The sequence below is a fragment of the Nannospalax galili genome, unplaced genomic scaffold (genome assembly GCF_000622305.1).
Source record: "Nannospalax galili isolate Female #2095 unplaced genomic scaffold, S.galili_v1.0 scaffold768, whole genome shotgun sequence".
Classification (NCBI taxonomy): Eukaryota; Metazoa; Chordata; class Mammalia; order Rodentia; family Spalacidae; genus Nannospalax; species Nannospalax galili.
The window spans coordinates 7,521,339-7,541,306 of NW_008360317.1; the positions used below are offsets into that span (position 1 = coordinate 7,521,339).

The window sequence follows — 19,968 nt, forward strand, 5'->3', positions numbered from 1 at the left end:
CTTTGTCACTTTAAATTAACTAATGTTTTTAAACATTTCTCATTCATTCGTTTTTGTTATTTCCTCTCCTGTTAACACTAGTTTATGATCTCTATCCACTGTAGCTACTGGGATTGGCTGTCACGCCACCTCCAATGAAGCCCGTGTGAGATCCTCCATGGGTTGAGGCTGGAACTTCAAGGAAGGTTGCCTCTTGGAATTGATTGTGCTAAAAAACATGCAGTGTACTTGGCATGCTTTTACTTGCTATTATTTTTCTGACTGTCACTGTATCATGGACTTTCAGGGGCCCAGAAAGCACCTGGTGTCCTTGACACCGCTGTCACTGCCTTTATTGAAATCCTTTAATCATCCTAATTCAGATGCACCACTATTAATGAAAGATATTTTAATGAAAGATATTTTTGACATAGTGAGAAGTAATTAAATAGAGTTAATGCTGGAAAGTCCAGGGAATAATAAATTTCTAGAAGAAAAATGTAGATAGATAAATATAGATAGAAGAAGGGTTTCTTGTTATTCATTACAATTCATGGATAAATTGGTAAGATCAAGACCACCTTGGTGTCTTTTGAAAAAAAATCAATAAGAGAGCATTAAAGGGCAAATATAGACTGTATTTGAAAATTGGAAGGATAGGAGAGAAAGATGGTTTCATAGGTCTCTAACATGGGATGACTTTTTGGGACCTATGGAGTTAAAAAATAACTTAGAAGCCCTATGGCCCACTACAAATAAGCAAGGAATATTATCAAATAGTTAAAAAAGTAACAATCAGGCACAGCTGGTGTTGAAAGTGCTTAATGAGTTAAGGTCATCCTGACTTGGGACTACAAAGCCGAGCAGAATCCTAAGTGTGTGAGAAAGGCTGGCAGTAAAAACCACAGTAAAGCAGGAATTTACTGTCTAGTACCAGGTTGATAAGATAGGGAAATGTGTTGGCAAAACTGTTTTACTTTCACCTCTGGAATTGTAAATCTTAGCATGACTGTTCTGCGGTTTTTATAATCTTTGCTGTATATATCTCAAACCTTACAACTGCAAAAATCACACTCAAACTTTCATCAAGCTCCTTTGTGTCTGTTTGTCACTCGCCGACTCCTTGTCCACCCTCTCGACGACCCTGTTCCCGTCGGACTGAACTGCCCCGGTCTGGGCTGGTCCATGACAATTGGCAGCAGTATTTATTTTACAAAGAGTCATTCAACTATACTTTCCTTGTTATGGTTTCCATTAGATTTGTTAGTTTTCAATGTATTTTTTTCTTCCCTTATTTCACTAATTGATTCATTAAAATGTTTAAAATTTATTGGAGATGCAAACTTTCAAAATGTTTTATTCATCAACTTCTGCAATGATTTCTATAAAAGTGAACTTATATAAAATCTTAATTTTAAAATAAAAATACAGTCATCCTCCCCCTTTAATTTACTGTATGTGTCAAATGTAAAGAACTGTCACATTTCACATTTGGAATAAATTTTATTTACTACTTTATCATATGCAGTAGAATTTTCTTCAAAAATTTTCCATTATTACAATATTAGGCAATCTTCCCATACAGTATTTATCCATGACTTACTACAAGTCCCACTTATCAGTAGCTATAGTTTCCATATTTTTAACTTCTGTGTGTGGATACTAATAAGACTATGTTACAAAGTTTATTAGAATTATGTTTTCTCATTAAAGAAAAAAATATATATATCATAATAGATTAGATCAATGGCACCATACAGCTTGGTACTGTTGGCAATACTTTCTAAAAAGTTTTTAAAAACTCAAAGCAAGGCAAAGTAGCACTTAAAACAATATACCATTTCCCTGAAAAGTCACTGCACTGGCAATTAGGAGGTCCCAATTGTGTGTCACATATGAACTATGTGCTTTCTCCTCTGCACTTATAATTTAGGGATAGATAGGCTAAGGGTCTATAACTATTTTCTATATAAGGCTGGATAGCGTTTTAGGCTCGGGGCGGGGGGCAGACATACAGCTGCTGTCATTCTTTTATTCCCTTTCTACCAGTTAAAAACATAAAGCTATTCTTAGCTTGTAGGATTTTTTGTTTTGTTTGCTTTTGGTCTTTTTGAGGCCAGTTTCCCTGAAGCCCCAGTGATCTGGAATTTGCTACACAGACCAGGCTGGCCCTGATCTCATAGAGATCTGTCTGCCTCTGCCTCCCAAGTGCTGGGATTAAAGGCATGTGCCACCAAGCCTTACTCTGGTTATTTTATTTATTTGGTCTTTTTGAGACAGGGTCTCCCTGTAGTTCCAGCTGACCTGGAACTTGTGGTGAATTTGTGGTTATTTTTTTAAAAAGGTTGTAGAATGGATCTGGCCACTAACCTTAGTCTGTCAGCTTATACACAAACTAGGGTTTACTTCTGTCAGTTTTGTTTTTAAGGTTGTTTTGTGTGTATATGTGTGTTCATGTGGGCCATGGTGTATGTGTGGAGGTCAGAGGACAACCTTAGGTGTTGGTCCCTGCCTTTCACCTGTGCTGTTTGCCTGTGCTGTTTGCCACCATGTACAGCAGGCTAGCTGACCTGCAATCTTCCTGGCATTCTGCTTACCATGTGCACACAACCCCCACACATGCAAAAAGCCATACACACATGCAGGTACGCCATACACATATACACTCACAAAAAACCAGAATTTTGTTTTTCCTGCTCATCATTCTATTGCATATCAACAGAACAAAGTATAAAAGGAGGAAAGAAGTGTCTTGCGATGCTTTATAGCAATAAAAAATTCGGGAATTATGCATGCAGGTGTTTAAGAAAAATCCTATTTTAGAAAATAAAATTTTTTTAAATTCCTTACAGACTATGTAGGTGTACATTCTGACTTCTTCAGTTTTCTAGCATTTGTACATACTACAACTCTACAAGTTATACTAATTACCACTGTGACCTTTTCAAAAATCTAATTATAGGGCAGGTGAGATGGCTCAGCAGGTAATAGCTCAGTGGGTAAAGATACTTACTGCCAATCAGAACCTGAGTTTGATCCCTAGGACTCACATAGTGGAAGGAGAAAATTGATTCCTGCAAGTTCTGACCGCCACATTTGTGCCATGACATACGCACGCGTACACAATAAGTAAGTGAACATAATAAAAAATTCATTAAGTGACTATTTTAAATGCCTTACAACTTACCTTGTTAAGACAAGAAATGATATGACTGAGGTCAATCCAGGGAGCACCCGCTTCTGTCACCTGATGAAAAAGATGATCCCTAAAGAGCTTCAACAGGTAACGGTCTCCAGTTTCTGACCACGTCGGATCCTTCTGAAATCTGTGGGAGGTTAATATCCGATCTCAGTAACTCACTCTGCATGCCAGGTGGTCAGGATTACTTTCCAAGCTCAAGATTAATTTAATTTTTCCCAATAAATTAAGAAATCAGAGTAGTGCTGGGTACTGCATAAAAAAATCTAATCTCCCTCAACACAAAAGCACATGAATTTTACTTTACTTTTTATATTCAATTCACAGCTGCAATCACCCCTTATGTATTATTCAATCTTTATGATTAGATAAAAAGGGAAAAAAGAAAAAAAATGTCATTAGATATCACTGGACCAAGCTTCTAAGAACATATGCTTAACTCCTTCCATGCTGCAGGGTACATAGTAGAGATGTTCAGATATTGGTGGTTTTCCCACCAATGAGCATAAAATAGAAAAATGTTTAGAAAATAACAAGTAAAGGAAGCTTCTGATTCCCTATCATTTCACCAGAGGGTAACTTGCAAAGAACTGCAGAACCAAAAGACCACAGGTAGTTTTCAATGATCTAGGACCTTTCAGTCTAGTGGAAAATCATGTTATTTCAATAACCAAAGAAACCAGTGAATTCAGTTACACGATGCTAAGAAGAGAAAGAGCTAAGACAGAAGTGAATATGAATCTATTGTGGAGGGCAACAAGGCTTCCCACAGGAAGCAGTAGCTGCTGGCAGCAGAAAAAGGATGCTCTTCAGTCAGAAGGTCATTATCTGCAAAGGACAGCATAATGCACCGAGGAAACTATAAAAGGCCAGGTGTCCAGATGGGGTTAGAGGCAACAGAGAAGAAAAGGTAAGAATATGTGGGGAGGGAGAATGAGGGATAAGGTCAAGGAGCAGCCCAGGAGGAGACACCTGAAAGGGAAGAAAATAGAGACACTTGAATCATGAAGAATAGGCAGACACCACACAGCCTTGGATCAGGTTTCAAAGCTGAGTCTGATTTCAAGAACCAGGGAAAGCTCCTTCTATGGCTTTTTACGGAACTATACATATTAGCAAAGGTCACTCAGAACTCAAATGAAAATGCAAATTAAACAAATCCATTTATCCCTGTTCTCTTTCAAAAGCCCAACAAACTGACAGTAAATGTAACAAACAGTATAAACACAAGGACACTGGGCACAACAGAAACAACAGTTAGTGGACAATATGACACTTTGGAGGGTGCAAAGCCCTTGGGTTAAGTGGTGTAACCCAGCAGATCTGCCAACACTAAACCCTACTGCTGCAGAGGTGGTGGAAAGAGGGAAGCCCAAAGAAGCCAGACACACAAAGAGGCTGGGGGTGGAGGGCCTCATCAGGAACTATCACAGGTACAGGAACAAACTGCAGCTAAAGCTAGAACAGACGAGCAAAGTTCTTTAAACAGGACGTCTCTCAGCATCATCTCCACCTGTGCATGGCAGAAATCCTGACATTTACTTGATAGGATAGATGAATCAGAAAAGGCGGTGGCCCCAGGGATGCTTGCAAAGCAGGAGTTAAGGAGCCAATGAGTGGCCAATGAGATACTATTCAACAAATACTCTCCCCGCCTGGCTCCCAAATCATAGCTGTCAGGCTTATGCAACAGGTTGGTGATTCTTTCCAGGGGATGCCAATCTGCCCAAGACAACGACAACATTTGCAATGCTCTAAAAACAAAAATCATATGTAACAAAAATGTTATTGCCTTGTTAACAATAAAGCTCAACATTCTGCAACCACTACCTTCACAAAGAATTTCCTGTTAGTTTTCAGGACCTCATTTCTAATAGCAATGAATGACCAAGGAACTGAAATCTTTTTGAAAAGAGAATAAAACAAAACAAATGTCTTATTTACTATGCTAGGTCAGAAGAACAAAATATTATGTCCCCTTCCAAAGAAGCCTACCATCACCAATAATTCTTTAAGTTTCAGAAATAAAAGAATTAGATGACCTAAAGATATTCAAAGAACAGAACAGGTACTAGAAATTTAAAATAGCAATAACTTAAAATTTTAACAGAAGGATTAAACAACTTTAATTTTAGAGAAAGTGAAGTAATATTCAGAAAGGAGAACAAAAGATAAGAGGAAATAGGCAAAGGTGGGCTGAGGATGGCTTAGGTGATAGAGTACTTGCCTAGTGCACGAAGCACTGGGTTCAATCTCTAGCACCATAAAAAGGGATGGTGGTGGTTTGCTGCTGTAATCCCAGTACTTGGAAGGTAGAAAGAGATCAGAAGTTTAAGGTCATTCTCAGTTACATAACAAGTTTGAGGATATTTTTGGGTTACATGAGACTCAAAAACAACAAACAAACAAACAAACAAACAGAGGCTGGGCTTGTACAGTATAGGCCTATAACCCTAACTTCCAGTATCTGTGGCAGGAGGACTGCACATCTAAAGACTGCCCGGGCAACTGAACAAATTCAAGGCCAGTCTGAACAACTTACCAAAGCCCTGTTTCAAAATTAGAAATGAAAAAAGGAGTTAATGTTCTATTTCAATGATGGAACACCTGGCCTAACACTCATGAAGCCCTAGGCCTAAAGAAAGAGAGGGGGAAGGGAGGAGGAAGAAAAGGGAAGGACACGGAGAAGAGAAATAAACTTTAGAAAAATTACAAAAATCTAGCATACGAACAATGGTAATTTCAGAAAAATTAGTTATGGAAGAAAAAGTAAAGAGCATTTCCAGAACCGAATGACCTAACTTCTAAAGACTGGGAAAGCCTGCTTCTCATTTTGATCTAAAATCAACATCAAGGCATATCATCCCGAATCTCTGAATAGGTAACAAAAGTCACTAAAAAGCTTAAGGAAAAGGGAAGGACTTGGTAAGAAAATAGTTTTAAATCTTTCCAGAAGTTAAAGGCAATGAAACAGTATCACAACTATCATTATGTAGCTAACACAATCATACAGGAAAAATGTAAAGTGCAGAAATGAGAAAGGAGGAAATATAACCTCCTTATTATCAGATCACACTATACACCTGGAAAACACAAAAGACTCCAATGAAAAATTATTAAACAAAGATATCAAGACACAAAATTACAAAAACAAATTAATTTTCATGAATACCAATAACAAGTAATCAGAGGACAGGGGCTGAAGAGATGGCTCAGCAGTTAAGAGCACTTGTTCTTGCTAGGTTTGGTTCACAGCACCCACATAGTAGCTAACAACTATCTGTAACTTCCGATCCAAGGAATCTGATGCCCTTTTCTGGCTTCTCTGGGTATTGCATGCAAATGGCGCACTTACATACATGCAGACAAAATACTCTTATGCATAAAATAAATTTGTTTTTTAAAAGAAGTCCTCATTCTGTCCCAGGCCTAAAACTTAGTATATGTTGTAACTATATAAAAAAAACCAAAATATCACTGAAGAATACAAAAGCAGACATTAAAAATTACTAAGACATTCATGATCTTATAGTTAAGAGAATTCAACATCTAAAACTCAAACGTGAGCTAGGGGTGTAGCTCAGAGATTGAGCACTTGTGGAGCATGCCCAAGGTCCTGGGTTCAATGTCTAGCACTGTAAAGCACACACACAAACACAAACACTCCCTAGATTTATTGATATCTATTACCATATTATCTTCTTTACAAAATACCATCAAACTTGCTTTCTTCAAAATAAGCAAGTTGGTTTAAAATTCATACAGAAGATTAATCTATTTTAGGAAAGCAATGAACATCACATAATAAAACGGAGACAGAAAAGAACTAATACTATTAGAGTTTGCTACAAGAAAGTGAAGCCACAAATGTTCTAGAAAAAAAACATGATATAATTCATTCATTTAAAAGCAGAACACTTATGCAATTTGGGAGTCTTTTAGATAGGCCCACTGAAGGGGTACTCCAATTGCCTCACCCTGCGTCCCTGTTCAGCATGGAAGAAGCCAGAGCGGTCTGCGTCCCTATTCCCTATTGGCAATTTGGGTAACCTCTTCAGAGGATAACATGGTAAGAATAGGAGCTAGGAATTGGCTAGGCAGTTAGGGTAAAAAGACCCCAAAGAAATGTTACCAGTTTCTTGGCTAAAAGTCAAAATGTCCTTGGGCCTGTTAGCAACATACTCTGTTCCAAAGGCCGGGAGGGAGTGGGCATGGATTTGATCAAAATACCATGCATGTATGAAATTCTCAATAAAGTTTTTATAAAAATTTTTTTAAAAAGTAAAAAAAAAATTATTGATCTTTACTTTGATTCTACTGTTTCAGAGAATATATAATTAATTCAATTAATTTTATAAGTGAGGTTTGATTTGTGGCTCAGAATATGGATCATCTTGGCATAGCTATAATTACTTGGATTGTTCTATAAGAATGATTAGATCCTGTGGTTAGAATCTTCTATATTTGACTGATGTTTTGTATACTTTTTCTATAATTGCTAAGGTAGTGATGTTCATGTCTTCATAAGTGTGCTTTTGTCTCTAGATAGTTTCATCAGTTTTTGCTTAATATAGCTACTTATGAATTCTTTTGAATAAAGTTTGCTGAAATATCTTTTCCATTCTTTTACTTTCAATCAATCTACACAATTGCACCTCAATTATGATTGGGTAGTGTCCCAATGAACTTATTTTAGGTTAAAACAACTTAAAAGTACATTTATAAAACGTGCCAAAGATCATATTTTAGCAACACAACACACTGTGGAGTATTTGCTGTTTATCCTCTTAAATGTGTGGATGAATATGAACTGTGTTTCTCTGTCTTTTCTAAGCATCTTGAGAAAATATGATATCATATACCCTTAGACTGAGAAATGATCAAAATCTGAAGTGCAATTTCTATTGACTGACAATCATTTTTGCAAAAATCCTATGGTCAAAAAACTTGTAAGCTGAATGTTCTAAGTACACTTTGTCTTAATATATTTGAAGTAAATTTCTTATAGGAAAAAAACAAACAAAAAACAACAACAACAACAAAAAAAAAAACAAACCCAAAAAACAGAAAACTACTTCCTAAACCATGGCCCAAATCTTAAAAGCGTAAGGAAAGTCTATAATAATTTAGATTATATCCATGACTGTCTGCATAGAAAAAAAGATCTAGCATCTACACCTCACCAAAATAGGCAAAACCAACTGAAAACAAAATTGGGCAAAGGCTATGAACAGACAGAAAAACTGGGAGGGTGGTGGGGAAGGGGAATCAAAAACAAAACCAAAAAATTTGAATAGGCTCTTTACAAGTACATCCAAAACAAAGAAGCAATAAAACTCAATTTCTTACCTATTAGGTTGGCAAAAACCCAAAAATTTAAGGAAAGTATTGCTGGTAGTGCCTTCTCATGAATAATACAAAGCTATTCAACAAGGATCTGAAATTCAGTGAAAAATCCACTGCCTCTCAATGGTAATTCAGCCAAGTGTTGTACACACACAAAATGAAAATTTGCACGATGCAACCCCTGAAGAATTATTTACTCTAACACAACACTGAAAATCCAATGCCCACCCTAAAGACGGAGGGAATGAACTGCAGTGTATCTGTAAAATATGAGGGAACAGCACAGCAATTAAGGGCACAGATTCTGGAACCACACTGTCTAGATTTGAAACCTTGGCTCACAAATCTATGTAAGCATGTGACTGTGGATGAGTTATTTAACTTATGTCTCAATTTCTCTTAAATGAGAATAACACCTCCATCACAGGATTGGCATGAGAGTAAACAGGTCACATCTGTAAACCGTAGAATCCTGCTTGACTAATTCCAAATATACCTGAACAAAAAGATTTCTAAAATTATTATAAAGAGCAGTAAGTACTTACATACTTTTTATGTATTTTAAAAGGTAATAAAACTGTTATTTTTACTTATAGTTTTGGAAATATATATAAAAAATTAAAGATAAGCATGAGTGGAGGCCACTGGCAAGACTGTGGATGTCAGGCATAAAAAGAGTTATTTTTCAAAACAAATCTTCTTCTAAAAGTTTGTTAGCACCTATTAGAAATGTAAACAGGAAGGAAATACATTATAGCAGTCATACTATCAATAATGTGTGAAAGTACAACAAAGATATTTTTTGACTTACAAAGGACTCGTAAAATTCACCTGTCATGAAAGCTACAGGAGGATGTCCTCCCTTAATAAGAAAAACAGCAAGCAGAGTGTCTGATCCAAAGAAAGACAAGGAGTCCCAGGACAGAAAAGAGGGAGTGCCAGGCTGTAATGTGAATGTGAGCAGCCAGAAAGCGCAATCCAGCCCAAACAGGGACAGAAAGCCTGAGGCACCCAAGGAATTTTTCTAAAAGGAGAAAAAAGCAACTGCGAGGCTACCTGTTTTTGAGTGTTTTATAACTGATAGAGAATCTGCTGTGAGGTTCTAAAAAACAGTTCTTTGCTTAGTTTATTATATAAGAATTTGTCAACTCCAAGAAAACACACTAAAAAAAACACTATACAGAAAGAAATCTAATTATGCTTCACTATGTGGTGCAGCTGTGAATGGGATTACCCTATTCACAACAGTGTTAACAGTGAAGATAGACTTCAAATTCATGGCTAGGTATGTGAGAATACACAGTGTGCTGAAGGAAAGGGACGAGTCACTAGCAGAATTAAATACTGAGAAAAGAATTGAAGCACAAATATATATTTTCAAGTCCACAGGCACATATAAGAAACAGCTAAAAAACGTTTTCAAATAATAACCAAATACATATCCAGTTACTTAGAAAGATTATTAGATACCTAATTGAGACTTCTGACTTTGGAAAAAAAAAGGCAGATGGATTTGAATTTCGTGGTAGAAAAGAAATCCCACAAGCAATTATATTTAACTACCATCTATGTATATCAAAGTTGAAACAATCCTGAAATGCAACTTACACTACATTATGCTAACAGGTCACAAGAGTTGGAATTCTGTGCAACCTGTTTTTGATAGCTACACAGTAAAAATATCAACCCTGCTCATAAAGATATGATTAACTTTACCTTAAAAACAAAGTCAAACCAAAGGACAGGATAAAATGGTGATGTCATTTTAATGCCATCAACATGACAATTATAAAAATGCATTTTAATAGAAAATAAGAGATATGCAATATCTAAGAGATTTCTAAGATCTCCAAACTGACAAAGATAAACTGATTTGATCAGGCTTCAAAAAGGAGACAGAGAATTAGCTATGAAGTCTTCTCTTCTGTGCAAACTACAATAGAGATTTATAACAACAGACTGCTTTCTATATGCTCCTGTGTGTAAAAATTTTAAGAACAATCATACTTAGGCTGTGGTTTTAAAATAGTTCTCTAATGACTAACAGTTCTTTAAGGTGACTTCATATGAGAATTTTTCCCTTTTTCCAAATAAAAACAATAAGAAGATAGTATACTCATTTCTTATTATATAAAATAGTGTCCTTGATTGAAAATATGTTGTAAAAATACTGTAAGTCCTTACTCCGGCCTCTCATTGATTGTTCCCAATTTTGCTAGAAGCCTAAACAGTCTTCCATTTTGAACCTCCTATAAAACATTTTGAAAAGAGAGAGAATGTTAATGTTCCAGCTAACTGAATATAAAAATCTAGTATTTTGCACCAATATTACCTCTATGCAAAAAATCTTAACACCCCCACCCCTTTTGGTTATGCTCTTAAAAACATGTCTATTTTATGCATAGTAGTACTCAAAGAGATTATGCAGATGATCATTTTTAGGAATTATTAAAATTAGTCACAAGAAAAAAAAATAAAGATTTTAGATGTGTGATTACAGCAAAGTCATAAACAAAAAGAAAATAATGTCCAGAGGACACTGGAAACTAAATGAACATTTACCGTGGACAAAAATATCTGCAGTCTTAGCCAACTGCCATGAAGATTACTATATTTTATATCTATTTATTTACACAGACCTAAGTGTGTACAAACTCTTTACCTTAGCAAGGTCTTCCTCAATGACATCATTTCTCATTTGAGCAGCATCCAATTGAGTATAAAATCGAGCACCAATCATGGGCATGATGTCATTTACACTTCGCATCCTATTTTGGTCAGTCAACAAATACCTAACCAAGACAAAGAAGAATCACTTGAATGCTCAACATGCATTCTAATACACAACATAACCAACAAGCACACAGACACTGCTGTCACCATAAGCTGGTGGTCACAATTTGAAAACATATTTTTCATGCAAGTTAAGTTCATTTTTGAAGCAAGTATTATTTCTCTCCCCTGGAAAAATTTTAATAGTTCAGAAACATCTCTTCTCTATACTTTCACTGTGGTAGATGTGAGAAAGGGAAGTAAGAGAGGGCTACACTTACCCATTTCCATTCTTAAACCTTTTGTTTCAACAGTGCTGGATGAAAAGACTAGGACAAACTTTTTGAGAGGAGTAAATACTAAGTAGTTGGGGGATGGTGAGACTTTCCTCTTGTTCTTTAAAGATAATCTGCTGTTGTCTGAGAGAGGGTCTTGCTATGTTGTCCAGGCTAGTCTTGAACTCGTAGGTTCAAGTGAGCCTCCTGTCTCATACTCTTGAGTAGCTGGGACTACAGGCACGTGTCACCGCACCTAACCAAAGATAATTTTTCAGACTAAAACTGCATCTCTTAAATTCTGCAGAACTGAAAGAGCCCAAAAGGAAATGTCTTCTGTTCTGTGACTTTATTTCCCATCTGTCATGATACACTCATCTCTGAAAACTCTTCATACACTAATAGATCGGCAACCAGTTCAATTTCTTTCTATCATAACTGAGGCAAAATTTACCAGGCTTTCCAAGAGCTGCCTGCCAGAGTACAATGATTCTCAATCCCCTGGTTCCTGCTTAGTCTCTGACCTTCATTAATGCCATCTCTTGTCTTTCACCCTGCTTCAATTCTAGACAACTGTCTTCAAAGGGCTTATTGCTGTTTGAAAACACCATAATTGCTTATATGTTTAACTGTCTTTTTTTTTTTTTTTTTTTTTTTTTTTAGACAGATCTCCCTGTAGTCCCAGCTGACCTGAAGTCACTATATAGATCAGGCTGGCCTTGAACTCACAAAGATCTGCTTGCCTCTGCCTCCCAAGTTCTGGGATTAAAGGCATCTGGCCTTAACTGCCTTTTAAAAAAATATATATTATTTTATGTGTATAAGTGTATTGCCTGCATGTATTTGAGTGCACCGTGTTGTGCAATGCTGCAGAGGTCAGAAGAGGGTGTCAGATTCCTTGGATTCCCTTCAACTGGAATTAAGGATGGTTTATAGCTCCCATGTGGGTGCTGGAAATCGAACCCAGGTCCTCTGCCAAGAGCAGTCAGTGCTCTTAACTGCTGAGCCATCTTTCCAGCCCTGTTTAACTGTCTTTTAACAAAAGATTTTATTTTGTTTCTAATTATATGCTATGTGTGTATCTGCATGTGGGTATGTGCACTTGGGAGCAGGTGCCAGAAGAGGGGTCAGATGTCCTGGAGATGGAGTTAAAAGCAGTTGTAAGGCACCTAATATAGGTTCTGGTACCAAACTCAGGTCCTCTGCAAAAACAGTAAACAGTCTTTTTGTGGATGCTGTGAACTGAACCTGAGTCCTCTGGAAGAGCAGCCAGAGAAAGCCACATGGCTTTCTCAGTACTCCTAAGTACTGAGCCATCTCTCCAGTCCCTTAATTGCCTTTTGCTGATCATATTCAAAATTTCCTCAGATTCTGGCATAGAGTTAAATACTTTTGCTGAATAAATGATTATAACCACATAAATAATCTCAGCTACTCATTTGTAACTACTGACTTATCATCAGCTATGTTATTTTCACAAGTAATTTCCCTATGCCTTAGTTTTGTTGTCTCCAAAAACGGAGCTAATAATGATGCCTAATTTACAGTTATTAGAGAATTAGGTAAATTAATTCATGTCAAGCAGTTCATAAGTGCTGTAGGTTTATTGTTCCATAAATGTTAGTTCATTGCTATTAGTGAATTATAGCTTTTCATTTATTTTTTTTACTAAGGAATTTTTAAAGTATTTTAAAAGTAGATAGAATAGTTCATGAAGCCCCAATATCAATACCCACTTTCAATAATCATTAATATAAAGCCAATTTTTTCATTAATATCCTCATCTTCTAGTTTTTAGAAAAGGACTATCTAGATATTATAATCTGTAAATTTTGAAATACCTTAGGTGTTGCAAACTAAGGCTAAAAATTGTTGCTGTGATCAAACACAAGACAATGTTTTTCAAAATATGTACCATCTTATTTGATTATTAATAAGTCCCAGGCAAACACTGGCTTCCAGTGTCTCACAATCAAGACAGTTAGGCCAGTATAACAAAGAACAGGTGGGCAGCCCCATCCTCCATCCCCCAATTCCATACCCCAGGGCTGGTCCAAAAAGAAACTGGATCATCCGGGGCTACACAGAAAGAGCAGAAGGGACAGCCGGAAGCTAAAAGAGACTATTGATTAGGATCAATGAATTCTAATTGCTTCTAGAACATAATAGGAAAAAAATTGAAGAGACTTCTTAGCTTTTTTTTCCCCTTTTAGATTAACTCATAGCTATAATAAAGGTTGTGTATGCCCTCTCATTGGCATTCCCACTACTAGATGTATCTCAGATGGGAAGGAATCCTTCTGTGGTGATAGTAGTCCATGGTAAGCTTCTCTTAAGCCAAATCCATTCCAAACTTATACTCAAGGACTTCCTAGAGTCTTAAGATGTCTTAAGACCCTGGAGTAAAAGCAAGGGGACCTTTATACATTCACTTTCTGGAATGCATGTTTGGACTACAGCTCACATAACTGGATTGCACTAGAGGCTTAGTTACTCTCTCTCATTATTTGGAGCAGCACTGGCCAAGACATCTCACTGAGATGATAGAAATGTTCTGTCTGTGCTGTCCAACATATTAGCTGGGAGCTTTGTGTGGCTGTTAAGCTCTTGTAATATAACTAGTGTAACTGGATGAAGAACTGAAATTTTAAAATTTAAAATGAATTTAAAAGAGTACATGTAGCTAGAGGACACCAAGTACAACTCTAGAGGGCACCCTTCCAAACATCTTTTTTTTTTTTTTTGAGACAGGATCTCACTATGAAGCTCTGGCTGGTCTTGAATGCACAGAAATCTGCCTGCCTCTATCTCTTGAATGCTAGGACTAAAGGTGTGTGTCACCATGTCTGACTCCAAGTAATTAAACAGACTGGTTTATAAATTTATTATAAGAAATATAGACTTAGCAATAAAAATTAAGAAATTAAAAGTTTTTTGTGTCTTGATTTTAAAAGTGGTAACTAAAACAGAATTACTCTTAAAAGGCTTCTTATAAATAGCTCTGTCTTAATTACATATGACCATTCTGTTTTATCATATATTAAAACTTACAAGATGAGATTCTTCAGGTCAGAGGAGTAGTTGATTGTCACTAATTCCATGGCTTTCTGTAAATTTTCTCGCTGAATTCCTGCCAAAGAGTTGCAAGCCAAAGCCAACACAACTTTTCCTAATGATATCAGATCTGCTTGCTGACATGAAAGAATAAATGTAACTTTTAATTTCTATTTCAAAGGTACACATTTAACACATTGATCCCATCACAAAATCACAAAAAAAAGTACCATTATAATACACGGTAGGGTTTTCAAACACTGTTACTTATCAGAATTACTGGAGGCTTCCGGGGAAACATTTCTAAGCCTTGCCTTCAGAGTCTCACTTAGTGAATAGGCAGTTCTAAATTGTCTCAATAGACATTATTATAAGCAATTCACGTGCCAATTATGGGACTACTGCTTTTAAAAGTTTCTGTTTTTAATGAGTTATTATAGTGAGTGTGCATGATGTGTGTGTGGGAGGGCACATGTGACAGGCATGCATGTGGATATGAGAGGACAATTTTGTGGAGTTGGTTTTCACATTCCACCTTTCAATGGGTTCTGATAATCAAACTCAGGTCAGCAGACTTGAGTGGTAAGCATCTTTACCTGCTGAGCCATCTTGCTTGCCCCGAAGTTTTTATTTTTAAATTTTAAATAAAGCTGTTTATTTTCCAGTTGCAAAAAACCTGAAGGCCACTATACACACGTGCTTTGCTAAGATCACTATAACTTAACAGATACATTTCATTTTCCATGACTACAATATTACGTCCCACTAAAAACAATCATTAATTTGATTTCAGCACATTTCTAGAACACCAAAAATGATACAAACTTCAATGGCACCCATTTGTCTTTGTTTACAAAAACACTATTTTTGTTCATTAATAATAATAAACCCTGTAATTCTTTGATTTTGTGAGGTTTTCCTTCAAGGAAGGATTTTTCAAGCACCTATTACAACTCCTATAAGCAGAATATTCACCCATAGTAGCCCTTTAACCATTACATGCCTAGAAGAATGAGGTTGCTCTAAGAGATGCATTTGAAGTAATTTCCTTCTGAAGATTTCTGTAAATCTTTAAAAAAGCTATGACCTGATCTCAACTAATACATGCATGTCAAAGTTACTGAATACTGGCTTAACACAGGCGTTCTCAAACATAGCCATACATTAAAACTGTCCAAAGAGCTTAAACACAAATCAAACAAAAACATCACTTAGTGGGGGCCCTGTTCCTCACTCTAGGTTTGGCATTATCCATCTGGGAAGGTCTAGGTACTGGTACTTTGGTTTTTAAAACTTTTTTTACATTCTTTATTATCAGGGAAGGGACTAAGCATGTGCCATGTGTGCACATCAGTGGACAACTTCTAGAAGTCAGTTCTTTCCTTCCACTGTGAGATCTGGGGATTGAACTAGGGTCATCAGGCTTGAAAACAAGTGCCTTTACCCACTGAGCCATCTCAGCGGCCCTATCAATACTGGTACTTTTCAAAGTTCTCGCAAGAGACTCTCATAATACAGTCAGGGTTGAGAACCAAGTTTTGCGGAATGTCTGTAATTGGCATATTTGGGAAACCAGGTATTAATCATGAGCAAAATTTTAGCAATAGATGGCAATTTTACCTAAACAAAGCATAAGCCAAACTCAATTACTAAAACAACTTTCAAATGTTCAAAGTTAAAAATTTGCCCCAAACTATTTGGGGATCTGACACATTAAAAATGAGATTCTATGATGAGGAGAAAACCTGACTAAATTTACAAAATACCTTTGAATTTGTCACAAGAGATGTCCAGGACTCATGCCAGTTGGGCACAGAGGGAGGACAGTAAACTGAAGGTGGTTATTAATCAAATATTTGGGCAGTATGTATTAACAGTAAGAAAGTTTCCCAACTCTCGAAATAGGAAAACTTTTCAGTTTGGCACTACCCTCATTTGAAGCCATAATGTCTCCCACCCAGAATATCTTATTATTCCCTAAATGAATGGAAAAAACAAATGTCCAACACAGCTGAAGAACTTTATAGGTTTAGAAAAGATAGAACATCTATTTTGAATATACCCCTCTCTAAAATTGACTCAAAGTAGAAACATCCACTTTCAGAAATAATATAGACATATGACACAATCCAGATTAGATTAGAATTTATCTTTTTAATAAAATAGATTAATAGTCTTTCTTAAGAAAGTTTAACATTAAAAACTTAGGAACTCTTCTTTCCTTATTTTCCAGCTACATAACTTTCCATTTGTTATTGTACTTCTTACCTCCATCTGGTTTTCCCCCCATTTGTTGCATTCAGGAGGCTTTCCCCCCAACTCATTTTCAGTTTCTTCCTGATTCTTGATTTCTTGATTTTTCTCTGATTCTATCTATGGCTCTACTTATGTCCAATTTACTGAAAGTCAGTCTCTAGTCACGTGTCTGAAACAGACTATGAAAAATAGACTACAAGAAATAATGCACTCCTTTCTCATATGCCCTCTTCTCTGTAAAAATCATACTGCCCCTCTGGGACAATCTTTAATTCTCTTCTATGCCTTACTGTAATAATCTATATGAAAAACTACACATATACAAACAAAAAACCATAAAATACAAACCAGAAAACAAGTCTAATATATCCATTTTGCTAAAAAATAAAAAGAAAGTGGCAATTGGTTGGAAGTTGACAGAGTATAAATGAAGTCAGTTTCTGACTTAGACTGCCCTAAGCTTGTAAAAAAAAGTTGGTTGTTTGGAACTCAGGGGTCATTTTCCGCCCCCTTTTCAAGAGTCTTATTATAATTATACAGTACTATACAATCAAATAACAAAGAAAAACAGTTTGTATTTCCACAAAAAAGGGTAGACTACTGCTGTGATACAGAAAACAAAAACAAACTAGATTTAATTTATATTGTTAAGTTTATTTTAAGTAATGGAGATTGAACCTAGGGCTATGCACATGGTTCCCTAATCCAACCTCAATTTTAAAAAGTTCATTATATTCTACAAGGCCTGAGTTTTAATTTTTAAATGTGAACAAGTTTTCTAGATTCCTGTTGTCACTGACTCTAAATATTATTCAAATTTGGTAGGACATAACACAGATTTTCAATATTATTAATTTTCTTAGGCATATACAGACTAATATTTTAGTGGTTAAGATTCAGTCACATTTCAAGAGACAAGCTCTTACCAGGTCTCCCAGGCTGAACCCAAACTCATTATCTTCCTGCCTAACCTCCTCCCTAGTTGGGGGATTGGAGGCATGAACTGCCATTCCTAGGTAATGGGTCATTTTTAGAAGCACAAAAATGGAGAAAAATTAGGGCTCCTTACCCATGAATATAAGACAGAAGGAAAAAAGTCATTATGAAATATCACTCCACAAAAAGAAAGAACAGGGCTGGAGAGATGGCTCAGCGGTTAAGATCACTGGCTGCTCTTGCAGAGGACCTGGGTTCAATTCCCAGCACCTACATGGTGACTAAAATCTGTCAATCCATAACTCTAGTGCCAGGGGGTTCGATGCCTTCTTCTGATCTCCATGGGCACAGTATGACACTGGTGCACTTACACACATGGAGGCAATACACTCATTCACATAAAATAAAAATAATAATAAATTTTTTTTTTAAAAAAAAGAATAAAGCCCCCTTAGATGGAAGAAAGCTGCTGCATGTGTGTATGGTGGTAGGGTGGGATATCAGTCAAAATTCTTTCCCACACTGCACACTAGATACCACTATCAATCAAGGCAGCCTGGCTGTTGTTGGGGTTAGTCAGGCACAGCCAAGGGGAAGAGAGACATGAACAGCATGCATATAAATATGCACAAGAATACCTGTCACATGACAGCATGGCCTATGGCTCAGTAGCAAGAGATTGGTGGGTGTGCGAGTCAGAATACTGAACACTGCCTTAGACTCTATTTCTTATCCTGTCATTTCCTTCCTTTCTGTTCTAAAATTCTGTCTTATACTCTAGTAAACTAAAATCTTCTTTTGAACTATTAAGCAAAAGTTGAAAAGAGAAGGGCAATGAGAAGGTATCTTTTCATGTGATGAAAATAAAATATTTTGCCTTGCACCAAACCTCAAAGTATCCAAACATAAACAAACATAACATCTTACACAAAGAACTCAATTTGTCCTAAAATGATAGCTACGTATGCCAATGTGAAGCACTGCAATACAAACTGGATGACAGGAACTGTTTACTCTAAATGCCCAGGTTACTTATAGAGTCAACAGAGTGAAACATCTATTCTTAATGCTTCCTAACAAGGGCAAGTTTTTTGTTGTTGTGTTGTTTTTTGCAGTACCAGAGATGAAACAGAGCCTGGAGCATGCTACGCAACAGCTCTACTACCAAGCTACACCCCAGCCCCAGGGACAGCTTCTTTATTTCTACAAGATAGTATATTAATAATGAATAAGAAGCTGACAAAATCACTAAAAACACTGTAGAGCTTAATCAATAACGAAAGAATAAAGTTAGAGAATAAGGAAATTCTGGCAATATCCAAGAAGTAACAAGCTTTAACATAACAAAGGAAAGTAGAAAACAGTTAATCTAATGGCAACCCTTTGAAAATAATTGGTAGTGGGACACATATTCTAAAGGTAAAAACTAAAAGGTCTGAGGAAATGAAATAAGTGGTGTCATTTGATAGAATCCATTCATTTTAATTAATGTCTTTGTTCTGAGTTTCCTAATCATATAAATACATTTCCATTTTAAATAGCTGGAGTTTTTAATGATGGCATTCATTCTGTATATTCCAATCTGTAAGGACTCTAATCACAAAGGCTAAGAAATAGAGACTATTCAAGAATAAACTGAGGTTGAGACTGAAAAAAACTGAAATACTCGCGGGGTATGGTGGTACACACCTTTAATTCCAGCACTCCCAAGGCAGAGGTTTGTGGATCTCTGTGAGTTCAAGGTCAGCCTAGTCTACATAGTGAGTTCCAGGCCAGCTGGAGCTATAGGGAGACCCTGTCTCAAAAAGATGCCCCCTCCCCAAAACAAACAAACAAAGAAACGCCCCCACAAAACTGAAAATACTCTCAAAGTAAACTTTATTTTAAAAAAGGTTTAAGTAACTGTACTAATCTCACTCACCTGGTATTGAGCCATTAATGCCAAGGGATTATTATTTTGACTGTTATCAAATGTTAAAACATCAAAAACTCCAACACAATTTACTCGCAACCTTTAAGGATCAGAAAATTTAAATATAAAGATATTATAAATATAAGGATAATTATATTTAACTTATTATATACTAATGGATATTTAACATTTCCTCTAATATTAGGAAAAGACCTAAAAATAGTAATTACTATAAACTT

General features: G+C 36.2%; 1 protein-coding gene across 9 annotated transcripts in view; it reads right to left on the reverse strand.

Annotated features, from left to right (window-relative positions):
• Window positions 1-19,968, reverse strand: part of Pan3 (poly(A) specific ribonuclease subunit PAN3) — a 165,666-nt gene that overhangs the window by 3,341 nt on the left and 142,357 nt on the right. For 8 of the 9 annotated variants that reach the window (XM_029559617.1, XM_008825062.3, XM_008825056.2 and 5 more), the window contains 5 exons: window positions 19,739-19,829; window positions 14,623-14,762; window positions 11,187-11,316; window positions 10,709-10,773; window positions 3,167-3,305 (listed from right to left, as the gene is read on the reverse strand). In XM_029559617.1, coding sequence (XP_029415477.1) covers window positions 3,167-3,305; window positions 10,709-10,773; window positions 11,187-11,316; window positions 14,623-14,762; window positions 19,739-19,829 — 565 coding nt within the window. Of the gene's footprint in view, window positions 1-3,166; window positions 3,306-10,708; window positions 10,774-11,186; window positions 11,317-13,612; window positions 13,684-14,622; window positions 14,763-19,738; window positions 19,830-19,968 lie in introns of those variants that run through there. The other variant, XM_029559614.1, reaches the window with a different exon arrangement.